The sequence below is a fragment of the Solanum lycopersicum genome, chromosome 9 (assembly GCF_036512215.1).
Source record: "Solanum lycopersicum chromosome 9, SLM_r2.1".
NCBI classification, from domain to species: Eukaryota; Viridiplantae; Streptophyta; class Magnoliopsida; order Solanales; family Solanaceae; genus Solanum; species Solanum lycopersicum.
The window spans coordinates 5,486,139-5,507,762 of record NC_090808.1 but is presented as its reverse complement, the minus strand read 5'-3'; the positions used below and the strand labels follow the sequence as shown (position 1 = coordinate 5,507,762).

The 21,624-nt window shown below is 26.9% G+C and overlaps 1 protein-coding gene and 1 non-coding gene across 2 annotated transcripts; both read left to right on the top strand.

The window, feature by feature from the left end:
- Positions 1-16,290: 16,290 nt before the first annotated feature.
- On the top strand, positions 16,291-17,830 carry LOC101263239 (uncharacterized). Its single transcript, XR_011211797.1, has 2 exons — positions 16,291-16,872; positions 17,358-17,830. It is a non-coding gene; the product is annotated as an uncharacterized protein (transcript).
- A 1,732-nt stretch (positions 17,831-19,562) lies between these two features.
- LOC138338268 (copper transporter 1-like) lies at positions 19,563-19,964 on the top strand. The gene has a single exon (XM_069289057.1). The coding sequence runs from the start codon at positions 19,563-19,565 to the stop codon at positions 19,962-19,964; it is 402 nt and encodes a 133-aa protein (XP_069145158.1).
- The last annotated feature ends 1,660 nt before the right edge of the window (positions 19,965-21,624 follow it).

Below are 21,624 nucleotides of genomic sequence, written 5' to 3'. Positions count from 1 at the left end.
AGTTGTGCTTTTATTATCAGCTATAACTTTTGATATGACGATAAATATTTGATCTTAGCAAGTGATATTAAAGTCAAGGTTATGAGTTCGGTTCTCATAAACAACATGTTGCATGAGGGTAGGTGCTGGGAGTGGGATTGTTTGTTCCCATAAGGGGTCGTGAGTTGCACGGGTCAAAAATGCTTACTCGAAAGTGAACTTAGTTAAAAAATAAAGTAACACCGTTATCATCGTCCATAACTTTTTTAGAATTCACACTTCATAAACATAGGGTACTTTCTTATTATTAATTCATTTTTCTTCCCTATCAGAAATGGTCAATTGAAGTAGTATTTTGATAGGAAGCTTTATGGACATAGTGTGGATAAATCGTTGAAATAAGAGGCTTACATTGTTTTATTCATTTGTCTATTTCCATTATTTGTATGTAGAAACGACATTTTAAGTCATGGTGAATTGAAGCTGGCTCTTTTGGACTTTTTTGGTGCTAGAGGTTGAAAATAGTCTCTAGCCAATATTAATTTATTTTTATTTTCGTGTAACATTTATTAATATAAGCCATTTGTACGTTAGTTTATTAGAATCAAGCACCCCTGCGTATCACTATGAAGTTTTTTGTTATCCATCTAATCTATACGATATATCTATCACCCTTCTAAATTTTGTTTATTTCGTATTATTTATTTACGCCCTAAACAATGTAAAGATCGTAATACCTTCTTGAAATGCTATGCATAGATAGTGTAAAAATCACTGGTTCCATATTAATACGTAAAAACTAAGAACATATGTAGACATAATTTTGTATTCAATTTCATTCTCTCTCTTTAATATATTAAATAGTTGATAATCTGTATTTTTTTTGAAAAAAAAAATCAGACTTATTTGGTCTCTAATTTCTTGAATTGGCTGAAAATATGTGTAGCTGATTTTAGGGGAAAGTGATTAGGAGAAATAGTGTAATAGACAAATAGGTATTGTGAAAAGATTCCTTTTTCATTATATATTAAGTTTGATTAAATTTAAATACAATAAAAAGTTTCACGTTGAAAATAAAACATTTTAATAAATGTGACTTTGGATTTAAACGCATAACTTTTAAATTAAAATGAAGTAGTACTCTATTACTTCTCCACCATTTCCTTTATCATTCCGAATTTTATTTTGTTTTCTTGGTTTAATTTTGATTTATGTGAAATTTAATAAAGTAAATTTTTTAAGATAAATAATTATATGTATATATACTAAAATATTATATAATTTTGACTTTAAATATGTTACAAGTAATAAAAAATTAAATTAAAAATATTAATGTAAAATTAAAAAAATATATCAAATAAATTAAAATTAACCGAGTAATATATTATATTTGGTACTAATTTGGCGCCAATGGAAGGCTAAATGGTCAAAAAGGGATTATAATTGTAGTACTAGTAATTATTTTATTTTTAAAAAAAAAAGTGTGACGTTTTTTGCGGCACATGTTTCCAGAAAAGCCACGTCAAATAATTTGATGTTGAAAAGACCTAATTAATAATAATATTATATTATATATTTGTATTGATGTTGTAATAGAAGTTGGTTCAATTTTTATAATTTACTTTTTTCTAACAGTAATGATGTTGTAGAAAATAAAAATAGTTCCAAAATACTTTTAGAGCTATTTTATAGTTGAGTTTGGAATTTAAATAAACCACGAAAAGATAAAAAGAATTAAAATATGTCACTGTTTTGAAAAGTAAATAAAATAAATTGAGTGAAAGAAAAAAAATTAATTTTATCTAATATTCTAAATTTTTTTCATTAATTTCATAAAGTGTATATTTTAGTATATAACGAAACTATTTATTGCACTTTATAAAATAAGTTTTTCTTACAATTTCTAAAGTGAAACTTTTTCTTACACTTTACAAAGTTAAATGTTTTTCTTACATTTTATAAAGTGGAAGAAAAAATTATGTTTTACAAAGAGAAATATTTTCACGTTTTGAAGCTTTATGAAGTTTTTGAAGTGTTTGTTATACAATTATATTAATTTGACATATCATAAAAATTGAAAAAATTATTACGTTAAAGTATTTTTATTTTTTTATTCTAAAAACTCCTCCAAACTCTATTTAAGGACATTCAAACATAGCACCATCTTCAACATCTTTAGTCTTATATTTTTCTTCATTTCAATCACAAAAAAATGTCTTCTACCCCAAAAGATAGAATTTTTGATTTATTGGGGTGGCGAAATTATACATGAAGAAAATATCATTTATTATAATTATCCTCCCAAACAGAATGTTAAATATTCAATTAATGTCCGATATCATAAATTTCTTTCATCAATTTATAAAATAATGTGTATAAATAGTACTGACTATAATTTAATTATAGTCGAAAAATATTCTACTTCATTTTTATCACAAGGACAAATAAATTTTAGAGAGTAGATTATTCAGAATGACGAATTGATAACTGACTTTTTGAGGGTTTCAAATGATTATATAAATCAAATCAAGTTAATAAATTTATGTTAGAAAGAAGCCTAAGACTTGTCTCTTTGTAAAACATAATTTTTCTTCAACTTTATAAAGTGCAAGATTTTCTTTCACATTATAAAATGTAAGAAAAAGTTATACTTTACAAAGTGTAAGAAAAAGTTACACTTTATAAAGTGTAATATATAATTCTATTATATATTAAAATATACACGTTATGAAACTAATAAAAAAAATTTAAAATATTGAATAAAGTGAAGTTTTTTTCCAATAAACTTATTTTAGTTACTTCCTAAAATAGTGATGTATGTTGGTGATGTTTATTTTTTGTGGCTTGTTTAGGTTCTAGGCTCTTCAAAGCAGGGGCAAACCTATAGTGTTGCAAGTGGGTTCATATGAATCCACTTCGTTGAAAGAAAATATCGTATATACATATATATTTAATCAGATTTTAAAATTTTACATATATATTTGTGTGTAAATTTTATATCTTAAATTCATTTTATAAAAATCTTGAGGCCGCCACTCATAATTCTTATTCGTAACAGAAATAGTACTTGTGTTTTCTTATATTGTAAGACTAGTAAACTTAGCCGCGCTACGCGCGGTGTCTAAAAATTTTCATTTTTATTTAATTTTTAAATTCAAACACATTAGTTAATAAATTTTATCATTTAGCTTTGTAATTTCAACTCAATACATGAATTTATTTTATCAAAAAATAAATATATGTACGGTCAAATATCTATACTTTTTTTGGTTGAATAGTACCTATTATTTTATGTTAGTTATAATATATAATTAAGAATTTATGACTTCATTATCCATTTGAATGAGTTCTCAAAATTAAATATGGTTAACTTTGATGTTTTGTTAAAAATTTAAAGTGAGATTTTTAGTCTTTTAAATTTTTTTTAAAATATCAAAAGAATTGAAATAGCAATAAATTCAAAAACAAACTTAGAAATATGAAAAATTATTCGTAATAGATAAGCTACCTATAATTTGAAGACTTAAAAAAGTAATTCAATATTTATATATTAAGATATAAAGTTCTTTGTATATTGATTCTTTGAAAGAAAATGAGTGATACATGATTTTAGTTCGGTAAAATAATTTTTAGTGATATAGAATTAACATAAAAATAATATATTATTGTTAAAATGCATAATAAAATAAGTAATAAATGAACAATTATAGATGAATGATAAAAGGTTTTATGTTAAGATTAAAAAAAACTTATATATCTACTAAAAACTTAATATTAGACTCTTGAATTTTTTCTGAATAAAGTAAACATAAAAAAACTGTTTACAAATAATATGAATATTTATAATTATTAACGATAAATAATATTTTCTTATAATTAAAGTGTAGGATAAAAAGTTAAGTAAATTTTCAGAATCGTTATAATGGAGGATGAATGGTTAAGTAATAAGTATATTTGAAATGATTATTTGTATTAATTTTTTCCTTGATAAATTTTCTTTTATAATTCCAAGTTTTTTCTAAAAAGAATTTATTTCAACGCTATTTTTAGTCTCCCTTTTTTTTTTCTTTTTTATTTTTTAGTCTTTGCTTATTTAATTCTATTAAAAAAAACATAAACAATTAGCATCGTAATTAAGAGAACGAAGTTTGCTCGTCTTTAGTATTTTTACTAATTTATATATATTTTTGTAAAACAGTGACAATTAGCATCAAATCTTAACATAATCAAGTTAGCTTGTCTTAAGCTTTTTATTAATTTAAGCAAAATGTTTAAATGAATTCTCTTGATTAATTTTTATTATATTTTTCATGATTCATATTTTATTTAAAATTTAAAAATAACTTCATAATAATTTTGATTATCTCCCGCCGCTAAGCGTATCTATAAATACATTTTAATGTTTTCAAGAATTCTTTTTATCTTGTGCTCTTATAATTTCATGCAAAAAAAAATAAATCAATTATTCTCTTTTATATATCTTATTTTGTATCATTCTTATTAGAAGTAAAAATAATTATACAAAGAAGTCTTTGTCGATAGATTTTGCATTACAAGATTAAAGTAGAGGACAATTAAGCTAAACATAAATATATTTGGTTAGAAATATTTTTTGATGTGATTTTAAGATGTCACAAATTTAAACATTAAGTAATTTGGGGTTATGAAGGTACAAAGTTTGAAGTTATAGGTATTACTAATAAGTATTAATTAAAGTATAGAAATTTTGATTGATGAAGAGGTGTGAGTTTATGATAAAAATTAAATTAAAATTAAATATATAAAAATATGTTGAAGTAAAATCTTCCACCATTTCTATGATTTATTTTATTATATGACATATTTTCTTTTTACCTCATTTTAGAAATTTCAAATTATCAAAAGTCTCCAAATATGCTTCTAATAATAAATATTATTTTTAGTAATTACTATTATTTTGAACAATATATACTTTTTCTCTTATTTTATATTATAGGAGAGATATCTATTAAGAGAAAAATTAATTAAAAATAAATTTAAAAAGGGACACAGAATTAAAAAGTTAGTCAAAAGGAATAGATTTTTTTTTTGAAATTATCAAAAAAAAAAGTAATGGTACGAATGTTTTAAAATAAAATTAAAAAATATTTTATTTTTTGCTGATTAAATTTTCAAAATTGTGAAACATTTGGCCTATAAATAATAATTATATATGAATAATATAAAAAATAATGCAACGTTAAAATTATGTATTTTTACCATATCATTGTTATGTGATTGTGAGATACGAAATTATAACAGAAATTGATTTATTTGATTCTTAGATATATAATATTTGAATTTAATATTTAGTATTTTATTTACTTTATATTGAGATATGATATATTACTTTTTTTATTACTTATATTTATTATATATTTGTATAACATTTTTATAGCTAGTGAGGAGGATGATATTGTTAGACGAAATCAGAAATAAGATATATTGGCGTTTTTTCAATTAACTAATTAATCTGATAAGGAACCAATCAACTCTTGTGACATCAGTGGTTTAACCGGAGAACTATAAATAATCCATACAATAATACCAACAAACATACATAAAATTAATTAACTAATCAAGCAAAAATATTTAAAATATACGATTCTTCAAATTTACTAAGTGAATAAAGACAATCAGTGTCGGTAGAAACTGTAAGATTAAGAAAAAAAATCTCAAAAAACTACAAAGAGAAGCAAAAAAAAATGAACAAATTATTTTTTCTATAAAAGAATCATGATTTGTATCATCAACAACTCAACCTAATAAATATCAAATATATATGTAACAATAGAACAAAGTGCTAATGATAATTAGACATGTTAAATCATTTTACCTCACAAAATCAAAATATGCAAAATATATAACATTTTTCATTATGTATCCCTCTCCTGCAAAAATCAGATCAAAGAAGACAAAAAAATTAACAAATCAAAGGTATAAAAAATGAAGAATAAGGAAAATAAAAAAAAATGACCATCATGGAATATCTCAAAGTGGATTTTTATAGGTGTAATATTTAGGAGTTATAATTTTTATATTAAATATTATGAAGGTTATGAATATGAAAGGTTAGGAGTTAGGAGGTGTAATGCTCATTAACTAATTTATTAATAGCAATATATATATATATGTACACATAATATTATTGTGTAAAAAGAAATAATCTACAAAGTCTTTTTAAAAAAATAAAAATATATATTTTTCTCATCATTGAGGCATGCCACATAGGCTGATTGAAGATCCTCATATATATATATATATATATATATATATATATATATATATATATATATATATATTGATTCTTATATATTTCAAAAACATAAAAAAATTATTTTAAAAAAATTAAACAAAAATAGGAATTTAGAAAAAAATTTAGCAATATATTTTGTTAAGAGGAGTCGATGTCATCTTTCTGCTTTCAAAATAATAATAAAATAAAATAGATGAGTTTGTTATTAATAATAATGTAAACACCATTTGCTTACATTTTTGTTTCGAAGAGTTTTTGAGTACTTGGAAATAAATGTTGAAAAATAAAATAAATTTTAAGAATAATGTTGGAGATATATTCTTAAATTTCATGAAAAATATTTTCCTTCTACTTTTTGCTCAAAAATGAAGATAAGATTTGGACAAGAAAAGAGCTACTGTATATGGAAAAATAAATAAATTAATTTCTTTGGGGGTGTCATATTCAAGAGATAATATTATTAGTAACTACTCTATTTAATTATGAATTGATATTATAAGGTAGTGTTCTTAAATTTCAACATCAATAAAAATGAATAATGCACCAAAGCTTAATCTTCATTCTTCACTGATCAAAAGTCGCTTTCTCTGTTATTTGAAATGAATACAATAATTAATATTATATCTTTCTTGATTCTATATCCTAAATTTGCGCGGGAAAAGAGTTGAAATAATAATTACTACTTTTTATTTGTTCATGATGAATTTTGTCAAACAAATAGTAGGGGTTCCGAAAATGGAACTATATCGCAAATCAAGTTAAACCAAAAAACAAAATCGACTAGTGGTTTGGTTTGACTAGATTGGTGTTGGAAAAAAAAATTCGATTATATTTGAGTTAGTTTGGTTTCAACTAAAAAAAATCAACTCGAGACAAAATCAACCCGACATTATATATATAATTTTAAAATTTTATTTTATATGTAAAAATATACTTACTTTGATATAATTTTTAAATATCTCTTTTAATTTTTATCTTTTAATATATTTATTGAGTATATTTATTTCATGTTTGGAAGTTAGAATCTTTAATGATTTAATAAAGATTATAGTCCATACATGTTGGTAACTAAAAGTTTAAATAAAAATCAAATACTAATGCAAAAGAAATCAATTCAACACTAAGAATGACAAAAATATTGAATATTTATTTTTTAGATTTAAATAGATTTAGACAATTAAAATACATGATCAAATTTTACCTTACTAAACATATTTTAGCATGATTTAGACTTTAAATTATGATCAATTAATTATGACTTATTAATTTGCAATATTTGTTTTATGTGATTTTATTATTTTTTTGTTGCATATTTTAGTGTCATTAATCATATCATATTTTTTGTTATTTTCTTGAGAAATAACTTAGATAGTTGCATCTTGGTAGAACTAAAAAAATATTTAAAGTACAAATAATTTATATGTTTGTATGAATACTTTATCGAAAAAACCCGAAAATCCGAAGTTGAAAAACTCGAGTTTTATTGGTTTATTTTGGTTTATAAATTCAAAAATTCGACAAAAATGATTTGGTTTTATATTACCAACCCAATCATGTACACCCCTAACAAATAGTAATGAATAAAGTGTGTATATTTTTACAATATTCATATTAATTTGTGTACAAGTCTAAATGAATTTATGAAATTTTTCTTTGTTATATTGAATTAAACTCTCTTCCTTATTTTATTTTATTACTTGACTCGTGTTAATTTAAAGTTTACTTAAAAAATACATTTATTCTATATTTATTTTACTAAATTAATCTTTTAAATTATCCTTTGGAAAGCTAAATTTGATTACTAGTATTTTACATGATTATTTAAAGATAAATTTTCTTCCACAACTTTTTGGTGATGCATATGGGGCTATATTTCTATAGAGATTAGGTATTTGACCCAAAAAAAAGAACAAATAAGATACTCGATTTATTTTAGTTTTTTTATTTATTATTATTAGGGAAAATATATTTGATAGAAAAATTTTAAATACCCCTTTAACAATTCTGAATTAATTAAATATTACTCTAAGAGCTGACGTGACAAAGTGAGTATATTCACTCTCCTCAAAGTGCGTGAAATAAATAAAAATTTAAAGGTAAAATCATAAACATGATATATTTTTATTGGTAAATACCTAACAAATAATTTTTAAATTTTTTTTACTAGTTAAAATTTAAAGAATATGAAATTTCATACTAATATAATAATATAGGAATTATTCGTATTTAGATAAAGTTAAAAATTTGAAGAAAGTATATTTTTTTTAAGAGGGTGCCATCATTTATTCGAATCTGAAGTTTTCAAGTCTATAACTCTATGTAACTTGATCAATCCTCTCTCCCGCTGTTTTTTTCTCTTTTTTCTTTAAAAAATAAAGTTAATTTTATTATAATCGAATAGAAAAATTGAATTTGATGGAAAAAACTTATCAAACTTTTGGTATCAAGAAAAATGACAAAGAATGTTTATTTAATTTAATAAAAAAGGTAGGAAAATATATACAAAAAATAATTTAATAAATATCAAATCTAACACATCTAAAAGGTGGACACTAAATAAATAAATAAATCAATTGATTATAAAGTAAAGCAAACCAAAGTTGGCTAATTAAAAAAAAAATTATAGAAAAAAGAGAGAAAAAGAAATGATGAGAAAAGAATGTGGCACGCCTAAGTGTGAAATAATCCATCATTACTTTTGCCTTTTCTTGTTTTTAAATGATGCCAATCTTGTAATCCATTCGTGTTCCATATTCAATGTGTAAACATTTTGATGGAGTAGTATGTAATTCTATCTTCCTATAAAGTGTTTTTGATAAGATTTGATATTTTCAAGCGATAATTGTGAATTTATTATCAGGTGTAATAAATCATCTTTAATTAGAGGTTTTAGGTTACACACTTAATATGCAGTTACATTTGTTCAAAAATGCTTAATTAAGTACCCGTCAATAAGGAACTACTCGACAAGAATTCAGATTTAGTCATACTCCAAAGCGACAATAAACGCCCATCTTTTCCCAAACTTCTTTTTATTGGTTTGGTTGATGAAATTGGAATAAGTAGCTTTGAGTCTTTTATGAGAATTCATTCATATACCATTGGTTGTTTATTCCTTTTATTATTGCAAGTAAATGTTGAATATACTTTGCTTGAAGGTAAAGCATGTGTAATCATGAAATTTAGATACTTAACTTTTTTACTTGGATAGAATTTGTTGAAAATCCTCTAGCCACCTTTTGAGGATAATTTATGGTGAATTTTAACCCTCATAATTTGTGAAAATTATATAGAATCAATTTATAAAATAAACTATTAACAAAGACGTGCATTAATTTATGGATTAATTAATGCACATTAATATTGCGGTTTGTCTATAGGAAAACAATAGCAACAAAAGTGGGTGAGCATTGTTTAGTTTGAATAAAACTCATTTTCATTGGGAAAAAAAGGTGGAAACTATTCATTCCAAAAAAGACTATTTGATTTTTGGCAAAAGGCCAACAAGTCCGGTACATTAAAGCTCGTATAATTTGGAAAAAAAACTCGGATGCTAAAAGTCTTTTGTATATAATATTATCTGGGACAACTTTCACGTATAGCAAATAAAAAATTCATATTTGTATGTTATAGCAAAATTTGCATAATTGCGCTCCATAGCAAATATAGAAACTATATAATTCGTTATACATATACAGTTGAAGTAAATTGTATAAAACGAAGTTTATAAAACAAGAAAAAGTAAGACACTTGGGCAGAGAACTGTATAAAAACGAAGTGTATAAAGCGAATTCTATTATTATAAATGTATAGAACGATTATATACAATTTGAATTTGTATAAAATGAGAAAGAGAGAAAGAAAAAAGAGACTTGACAAGGAAGATACAATTCAATCGAATTGTATAAAACGAGAAAGAGAAAAATTAGATACAACTTGAAAATTGTATAAAACGAGAAAGAGATAAAGACAAAAGAAACTGGGCATGAGAGTATTTTTATTATATAATTATAAGTGTATAGGACGAAAATATATGTACTTGCATGTGTATATACAATTTTTCTCACGCTTTATACAAACAGAAATGCAATTTATACATTTGGCTTCTCTTTCTATAAGAGAGAAAGGCGAGGGTGGCGAGCGAGATTTGGGAGAGTGACTAGCGAGATCTGAGAGAGGGGAACAAAAATATATGTACTTATACAATTTTCTCTGCTTTATACAATTAGAAACAATTTTTATACAATTGTGTTTGTATAAAAAGTGAGGAAGCGAGCGAGAGATTGGAGGAGAATGGCGAACGAGATATTTGGGAGAGAGGTGCCTGATAATTTTTTGCAAATGTTTGCTATGGAGCACAATTAAATCAAACCCTAGCTACTCCATTTATCTATTGTTTAGAAAATTTTCTTAAGTGGAAATTCTATTCTTAAATCTTTTTTAATTGAGACAAACAATTCAGGACCACCACTTATTAAGATCATTCTCGTAAATCATCTGATCAATTTATGATTGACGACATTCATATTTTAATTAAGTAAATTACTATTATGTACCAAAAAAATTATCAAATAAAAAAAAAATTTAAAACATTTATTACTCTCTCTTTCTTTTAGGTATTTTCATTATTTTTTCGAGTTCAAACCAAACACCATGTTGTTTGTGATTTATTTTGGTTATAGGTGATATTAAATTTTGTCGAGATATATTGTTGACTTAGAATATCAATTTTGTAGTTGTTTCTAGATGATTTGAGTTGATTTTATATTTAAAATTTGAGATCGAGGATAATTCCAACCTCGTATCTTTCACGATAGATATATATATATATTTGTATATATCATTGTATCTTCTGTATCATCTATGTATACGTGAATACCATAGAAATATGTGTGTGATAGCTGTGGACAGACATTTATGAAAGTAATGATGTAACTTTATTTTTTAATCAAGCCATTACCCAACTTTATTGTTAGCGATGGCCTTGCATCGGCGAAAAATGAATGAAAAATTAAATGACAAATTACATAAATCACATGCTTTTAAGGTAAACTACAATTTATTTTTTAAAAATTTATAATTATAGAAATCTCTCAAACGGATACAATTATATACGCGTTGATGCATTAAAAAGAGGATCGAATATATTAATGGCCAAAAAAACCAAAGCGCTCATATATTAAAATTAGGGTCGGATACATGTACTAATAAATTAAAAAGAGGGTGTATACATTAATGGAGGGCCAAAATACATTAATGGCCAAAAAATCAAAACGCCGATACATTGAAAAGAGAGTCCGATACATGCGCTGATACAATAAAAAAAAAGATCGGATACATTAATGATTTTTTTACTCAAGAGAAAAATGAGTGATTTTGGAGATCTGTAAAACTTTTAGGAAATATTAGTAATAAGTAAACTAAAAGGTGAAAATTCTGTAATTAAATCAAAACTGAATAATTAGACATACTTTACTACCATATATGCTGGCTATTAATACTTGCATTTTCAAAATATTACGTATTTTACAATCACTAATTAAGAGTTTCTTACATATGTTACACTTAGATGCATGTATCTTTGCTACTAGATACAACAAATTAGGGACAGAGGTGCAAAATTCATATGTATCTCATATTCGTGCGAATATATATATATATATATATATATATATATATATATATATATATATGATCCTGTAAAGTCAAGCTATGAAACAATGCATAAACTTTCTAAAATTCGTATTACTACATGATATTCCAGTTGGATGGAATGGCAAGAAAAATCCAATCGAATAAAGTATAGAATATAGATAGATGTGAAAGAAGCAATGTAAATTATTCTTTATTTCTTTGTACTATAAGCTTTGCAATTTGGATGAACACAAGTTATTCCATTTTGTACGTGAGATAATTCACGTCATTTTGTTTTGAGGAACACATAAAAAAAATTCTTAAATTTGATCGGATTATTGTAATGACTCTTTTGGTTTTTTTGAGCGCAAGATAATTTTATTTCTTAAAATACTTTCCTATAGAGTCTAAATGGTTCAGTTGGATTATTCATAATTATAATTATATAATTAGTAGGATAGTTTTAATAATTTACTTAATTAGTAATTAAAGAAAATAATATTAAAATTAATAGTGGGTCACTTTTACCACTTTTATTATTTTAAGATATACAATAAGGTTAATAATTGATTTGTAAAAAAAAAAAAAATTTAGATAGGACGAAGACTTCAGGTGAAATGGTACTCCAAACTTTCTAATAATATTAATTGTATTAAATTTTGTGTAGCTTGAATGGTTATAGGCGTTAATGTATGTACTGCCGGTTGAAACTTTTGAATAAGAAAGTAAAGGAAGAATATGGTTTTATAGTGATTATGAAGGTTATTATATATATTATTTTATATATATATGAGTAGATGTCCTCAATATTAGGATTGGTATTGTGATTATTATTATTATTATTATTATTATTATGGTGCATGTTGACTTTGGAGACGAATTTGGTTTACAGATTGGCTGGAATTTTTGATGAAAGGGAGGAAGTTAATAATTTAATAAGGATATTAATAATTGGAATATAAACAGGTAGGGTATACATTTAAGTGTTCGCTGCCACTGGTTCCTAACCAGTGGTTTTAACTATTCAACATTGCAATTTTGTTATTATATTGTAAATTATATTTTGATATATTGAGATTATTAATTAAATATTAGGTGTATTGAATTATTTAAAATTTCATTAAAGATATGCTAATTGGAGGAATTATGACTTATCCTTTGATTTGAACTTTAGGGAATTAATTATAAAATCAGGTGAGTTGTTGGGTCTAGATAATATGAGTGTTTATAGACTCGTTATTTTATAAATTATGCATATATACTTGATAGATTGGAAAGGTTCGGAGGCAGTGAGGAAGGAAAAAGTATTGGAGAAGTAGCTTGCTTGACATCGATTCTTCGGTGGAGGTAGGTTATGGTTTATGCTATTTAATAGTAAACTCTTAATAGTGATTGATATGCATTGAATGATATTGTGAAGTATACTATGTACTTGATTGTGTGATTGTGTGACTTGGTTGTGTATTATGTGATTGATCTGAAATCCTGAGATCGTGGAATTTATATTCTTGATCCTTCTTATCGAAGTGATGCCTTGAATAAAGAAGGCTTGATGAAATATTATCAAAGAATTGAAAGTGGTGATAACGAATGAAAAATTAATGATATTATTGAATCGGAGTGTCACGTTCCGACACGGTATAATTTGATCAGAGTGTCACGTTCCAATACTGTATAATTGGATCGGAGTGTCACGTTCCGACACGGTATAATTGGATTTGGAGTGTCACGTTCCGACATTGTATAATTGGACCGAGTGTCACGTTCCGACACGTATAAGTGGATCGGAGTGTCACGTTCCGACAATATTAAAGGAAAAGAATATTGAATTAATTTAATGTACTCAATCTCAAAGAACTCATTTCTCAACGAACGTGGTGTGGAGGCATGAGTCTTCATGTGTGCTTGATATTGTGGTTGATTACTTATTTGCTTCAGTTGTCACTTGTTCATGTTGTTTGTTGCTTCTCACCTATTAAGTACTATGTTGATTTTATACTATTATTCTTTGTATATTAGTTACTATTTTTGGTTGGCCGATGATACCTACTCAGTACATGTTGACCCGTACTGAGTCCTACTTGTGTTTTTCTTTGTTTTCCTTTAAATAAATGCAACGAGTGTACTGATGACTTCAGATTTTCCTCAGCTCTAGCTAGCCTCCCACATATCAGGTCCCAAGGTGAGCTATTCATTCAAGCTAGTGTTGGATTCTCTCGGTCATGACATGTTGTCCTATACTTTCAGACACATACCATTCTATTCTTTTATTTTAGTGTATATGATATTCTTAGACTTAGTATTGGAGATTAGATGTCCTTGATGTGGTGACTTTCAGGTTTTGGGAAATGATATTTAGTAACATTTGAGTTTCCGCGTTATGTTTGTATTTTGTAAGTTAGGTTAAATTGATTGGTTCCCCACTTAGTAGGTTAAGTGTGAGTGCCACTCACGACTCGTTTTGAATCGTGACAATTATTTACTGTAGCTCTTAAGTTACACCAATGTTTAAATATTCTCCTTAATATTTTTAAAGTGAATTAAATGCAATCCTAAGAGATGAGGTGGCAAAGAGAGTGAGTTCACTCAAAAAACTATAACATTGTACACATGTCATTTTTTTATTGGTCAATATATAATTATTGTTTAAATGTTATATTTTTAATATATTATTTTTTATTGAACTATATGAATTTTCCAATTAGCCTATAAAACTTTTAATTTTTTTCTCTTCATTTTATTGTCTTCTCCAATAAGCTTCTTTTCCATTGAGTCTTCCTTTTTTTCCCTCATCTTCATTTTCAACTCTATCAACTACTTCAATTTTATCATTTCTTTAGTAATTCACAAAATCCAATTCCAACATCTTATTATTGACGTCAATTTCACACCTATAAATTTTATCAATTTTAACCGGAGCTAAAAAAGCTTATTGGTTCACCAAATAAGAAGAAAAGAAGAGCAACATGAGATGTGGTGGAGCTCATTGGAAAATATGAAGAGGAAAAAAAATGAATAATTAAGAGTTACAAATGGTGAAGAAGAATGAAGTGGAAAGAAGTGAAGGGGTTGGGTGGTGGTGGTAGGGGTGTGTAGGGGTATGAGGGAGTAAAAATGGATCTACATTTTAAATTTTAATTTTAGAAAATGCATTTGTAAATAATTACTTAGTGTAAATTAATTTTAAGAAGTTTTAAAGAAGAAATTATGAAAATAATTAATAAAAAAAATAATTAATGACGTGATCTTTACATAACTATGTTATGGCACGTGAGAGTGAAATAATAATCTCAGAGTGATTTTAATTCACTTCAAAAATATTAAAGCGCGTATTTACATGAACCTGTAGTTTAAGTAGTAAAGTAAGTACCTGACCAAGTTAATGAGTTTTTTAAATGTATTTTCTAAGGTTATGATAGATACATTAATGTTGAGGATGAGTTGAAATTGTCGTCGTTTATGTGCTTTATATTACGAGTTTAGACACTAAACTATGATCTTAGTTTGTAATAACAGTTGAATCTAATTATCTATATTATTTATACGATTATATACGTTGCGTGCAATGTCTTTAGGAGCAATATAATATTCAGATGCTTAATCGAAACATGTCATAATTCGAGTGTATAAATAAAATTTGAGGAAAATTCAAAAGATCGTTAATGCCTAACGAGGCTATCTTTTCAAGAAGTCCATACATGCCCCATTTAAGAATTGAATGACACCTTTTCACAAAGAATACATGTATTCTTTTTTATAAAAAATAATTGTTTACATACCATTTAACACAATCTTGTTTCTTATCCAAAAGACATACATCACCTCTAACTAAAAAACACCAACAAAAGTTGTTGCAACATCTACTAGTATGTCCATTGAATGTGTATGTAAATGATCACTCAATACCATAGGATCTTGTAATACATGTAACAATATCGAAACTCCCTAAAATTCATATTAAATAATATTCCATATGGATGGGATCGCATAATTAAAGTTGTGAACACAAATAAATGATCTGATCGAATAAAGTATAGGTGTAAAACGAATTAGAATTGACACATTGAAATTATATTTTTAATATATATAAAAAGACAACGATTATTCTTGATTTCTTGTAATATGAATTGTACTTAGCAGGTTGATCATATATCTTGAAATAAAATTTAATTAATCGATGTGTAAAATAAATATATAACAAGGTGCATATTGTAAATGGTAGAGTAACTTTGTTATAACGATCCACTAAAATTCAACTCTTTTATCATGAAAAATCGAGTTCCCGTCCAATTGTTAGTGGATTTTTCACTGTATTTTGTTCTATTGTTGATAAATATAGAATCTTTCAATTCTGTTTTCCACATTCTTGAAGAATTTCGTTCTTTTTTCATTTCAACCGTAAAAAAATTTCCATATTACACATCTCATCAACTTTACATCCCTTTCACACAAATTCCATTTCTTGGAATTTCTAAATATGTATTTACCCTATATAAATACCTTACCCTATTATTCATAATAATTCCACCAAGACATCAACTCAACTCCACATATCAAATTCATTTTCTCCTTTACTTTCTTTTGCCAAAAAAAAAATGTCTCTCATGCCTGTGTTTGGTGGTCGGAGAAATCATGCACACCAGGTGCATGATCCTTACTCCGACCACCAGACACACAAGGTGCATGATCCTTACTCCGATCACAAGACACACAAGATGCATGATCCTTATTCTCGACCTTCACACCCCGTGTATGATCCTTATTCTCAACACGCGCACCAAGTGCACGATCCTTTTGCTCATCATGATGTATGGGATCCTTTCCATGAATTTTATCTCGAAAACCCTCGATCCCTCATAGCTCCAGCACCATCGTTCCACCATGTACCTGCAACGATGGCGCAAATCGAGTATAAGGAAACACCAGAGTCACATATCTTTAGGTGTAACTTGCATGGTTACAAGAAAGAAGACGTCAAAGTACAGGTAATGAATCCCTAATTCTCTCTTTTTCATGATATAGTTATATTTTGATTGGACACGAAGTTCAAAATCAATAGAAATATAACTTTTTGTACACGTAATTTAAGAAAGCAAGAGTGACTTTTTAGTGTTATGATTTTAAACTAAAGATGTTCGTCTTAAACATGTTATGTTATAAGATGTTGAAATAAATTAAACACATTACTCCATCTGTCTCAATTTACGTGATACTTTTATTTTCGAGAGCCAACTTGACTAATTTATTAAGCTAAATTAGATAAGATCAAACATAATATTTTAAAATCAATATTAAAATATTCGGTAACTATACGAAAAGTAGCATTATAAATTGTTTATGTCAATATGAGAAAGAATATATACTTTGAATATTGTTCATTTCTTTTACACGACTACAAGGATATTATAATATCCCATTATTTATTCAGTTGAACCCATTGATTATATGTTATATACGCGTTCTTACGCAGGTGGAGGATGAAAAAATACTTAAAATTACTGGGGAAACAAGAATGATGAAGAAAGAAGATAATTGGCACCATTATGAAAGAAGTAGTGGAAAATTCTTCACATCTTTTTCACTACCTCTAAATAGTAGGGCTGATTATGTTAAGTCATCAATGGAAAATGGAGTGCTCACTATAACTATTCCTAAGAAGGAAATTAGCAGGAACCATCACCATATTAGATCTGTTCAAATTAATTAATTAATTAATTAAAGGGTTGAATCTTATGGTATAATAAATATGTCTTGTTAATTTGGTGGTACTACTCCACATATTATGTATAATATTGTGGAATTTGAAGTCAAAATAAAGAAAGAGAAGTTTTAGTAGTACTATATATGATATGGAGTGAAAAGAATCATAAGTGAGTTTGACATATGTTTGTTTAATATTAGTAGTAATTACTAAATAAATAAAATGGTATTTCTTATTTCTTACTTTGATTTTTTTTTTTGTTTTGCATGCTGAGCTAATATTAGTGTTTATGAAGATTTTACATTTACAAAAGTTATTTTTGAATTTCGATAAATCATTCGCTCAAGTAAAAATAATTTGAAAGGTAAACATCGAGAGTGAAGAAGTCGAGACGAAATGATAATAAAAGCACTAAAACACATACTAAAAATAAAATAGTTAGCGCCCCAAAATAACACGATAATTGAAAGTGTTAGATATTATAACAGTAATGGAGATAGAATAGCAAGAACTCCTAGAGTAAAACTAAAATTACTAATATGATCAACTAAGCAAGCTAACTCTCCACTACCTGACTAATCATCTATCTTAATTTGTATCTTTCATGAATTTAAAATTGAGGTGTTAGGATCAAGCTTTTATAAATAAAAACAAATGCTTTGAATAATAATAGAACATGTTTCATAAGATAAAAAATTGCATTTTTGGAACATTGATCAAGCATGCAGTGCAACTCTAATATTGACAAAAGTGGTTTTTCAAAATATTTAATCAAATACAAACTGTTACTTAATTACCAAAAAATATTTTTTAAAATAAACAGATTTTAAAAACTTGATCAAACATGCTATCCATCGTGATTATATCACAATTCTTTCTATAGCCGGTGAAATTTATTCTGGACATGATAATTTGGGGCATAATTAGTCTCACATTAATTGGATTTTATAGAAATCTTAACGTAAATGAGAGATCGAAAGAAGCTCTATATATCATCATGTCCAAAGAAACCAATGATTAGTCATGTATTAGAACTTAGAAGTAGAAGTTAATCTTCATAATTGTATGTAAGAATTTTATAATATATAGTATTTTTGATAATTAATTATAAACACCAACTAATTATGCATGTCACTATATATATAGTAGATAAATTCTTACATTACTTTTAACTTACTACACTACTTACTTTCAATTTGCCTAATCAAAGTTAAATCTACAAGTTCAATGGTTTACATTTTTTGCTTCTTCCGAGTCAATTTAATTATTGAATTAGTTTAGTTCGATTTTTTGTAAAAAAATAAGAATATAGATTGTAAAAAAACTAAATAAGAAGTAGTAAATAAAAAAAGACATCTCAAAATTCATATAATTTGATTCTAGAAAAACGAAACAGAACAAATATTTTGACACAAGAGAATACATTAATTGGATGTTGTTGTCTTTCTTTTTAACTCATTCAAATTATGCAGATTCTTCTCCACAATAAACATTTCAACAACGGACGTTGTTATCTTTAGGCTGGCTCCAGCAAATATTATATTCTCCCTTTGCCTATTCCAAATAAACAAACAACAAATTAGTAAAATAATATTAGTCATTTTCATCCTTGGTTTTTCCTCCACTCAATTGAGCTAACAATGATCGATAGACAGATTTAGAATTTAAGCTTTATGAGTTTAATCAATTATTATTAATGAACTTTACCACGTCAAAAGTACTAAATTCATTTTTTACTCCTTCCTAGGAGTTTCCACCTTTTTTTCGCTCTCTAGCTAGGTGACTGGAACTCATACTCATAGGATTAGAGTGTGGAGGGTGCTTACCATCTGAGGAACTCATTGACAATGTGTACTCGCACGAGTTTATTTAAACACATTTACAACTCCTAATCAAACAATTCATCTATCATTTATAACTCCATTTTTTTTCTAATTCCTCAAAATGTCTCACACACACGACCATCAAGTGAACATGGACATGCCTCATGATCAAAATATGCCTATGATTATGAACATGGTGATGCAAATGAATTTTTATTGGGGTAAAGATGTGACAATATTATTCAAAGGATGGCCAAACTATAACCTAGGCATGTACATATTGTCTTTGTTTTTTGTTTTCTTTATGGCTTTTGGTGTTGAAATTATGTCAATGGGTCCAATAATGATCAACAAAAGGCCCATAGGTGCTATTGGGATTATTCAATCTGGGATTTACTATACTCTTCGTATGGTTCTTGTTTATTTTGTTATGCTTGCTGTTATGTCCTTCAACATTGGGATTTTCATTGTTGCTATTTTAGGCCATGGTTTAGGCTATATCGTTGTTAAATTCCGTGAACTTGTCGCGGTTGAGACGACTATGGAAGTTTAAAGGCTCTAGAACATAGTATATAGTATACGTCTAGAACTGGTGATCTAGAAATAACAAGTCAAAAGAAGGGGTTGAAAAAGGATGTACCACAAGGGTGATTTTAATCATTACTTCTTATTTTAGTTGAATATATTACCTAGCTAGATGGTAATATTAATCTTTGTTTGATATTAATTTCATCTATTTCATGTGTGTAATTTTGTGGGATGATATGATAAAATCAAATTTATTTGGTTTTCGATTTGTAATCTTCATAATTTGTTGGTTCTGCATTTTTTTTTTGTTTTACATGCACTAAATAATGTCTTTGTACAATAACATTCCAATGGAATGATTTATGGGAAAATTTAGTCAAGGGGTTCGTCTTTATTAGAAAATGTTGAGACACAGATTACTTAGCTTCTAAACTAATGAGCAAGTCGGCTTAGCTGGCAGATTAGTTTCAATTAGTTAATAGTTAATTATTTCTTATTGTGTTAGTTAGCTTTATTTTACACCAATTACTTGTGATTATAAAAGTACACACTTGTATAAATTATAAGTTTGCAGTTGAGATAATTCAATTTTTTCATTTTCTCAATTACTCCTGATAGATCTCAGAGCTCTGCTCTTCTCCTCCATTTTCTCAGAGCAAGTCGGCTTAGCTGGCAGATTAGTTTCAATTAGTTAATAGTTAATTATTTCTTATTGTGTTAGTTAGCTTTATTTTACACCAATTACTTGTGATTATAAAAGTACACACTTGTATAAATTATAAGTTTGCAGTTGAGATAATTCAATTTTTTCATTTTCTCAATTACTCCTGATAGATCTCAGAGCTCTGCTCTTCTCCTCCATTTTCTTTCTTCTCGAAGCTTCTTCAATGGAGAACTGAAATTCTCTACAGCTTCTCCTTAATTCGACATGGTGTCAGAGCAGTAAGATTCGTCTTCCGCTCGTCTTTTCCGCACTCATTCTCCTCTCAATTTCGTCTTAATTTCTAGCAATCATGGAGCACAATATTGATCAGGAACCTGCTCCTCAAATTCCAGTTCAGAACCTTGCTGCAAGTATATCCAACAATGCTTTCTACATGTATCCATCTGAAAGCTCCGGGTCTGCTATTGTTCCACTCGTTTTTTATGGAACAGGTTATCGTTCATGGAGACGGGGAATTCTTCGAGCTCTGTCAGTGAAGAATAAGGCAAGTTTCATCAATGGGAAAATTGCAAGGCTATCTCCAGATTCAGCTGCTTTCGCCCAGTGGGAACGATGTGATGATATGGTCACTTCGTGGCTTCTCAATTCACTGTCAAAAGACCTTGCTGACATCCTGTAGTATGTCAATAACACAAAGAAACTTTGGGATGAATTAGCTAACAGGTACGATCAAGCTAATGGTGCTAGATTGTATCAATTGCAATGCGAAATCAACGAACTCACTCAGGATAATCTCGATGTTACTGGTTACTACACCAAAATGCGAAAATTGTGGAAAAAACTTAGCACCCTGGACACTAATTCTCAGTGCACATGTTTGTGCACTTGTGGTGGCAAGTTGAAGATGCATAAGGCTGAGTTAGACAGACGCCTCATTCAATTCCTTCTGGGATTAAATGAGGTATACACGATAGTTTGGGGTAGCATATTGATGATGAATCCCCTGCCTACCATGGCTCAG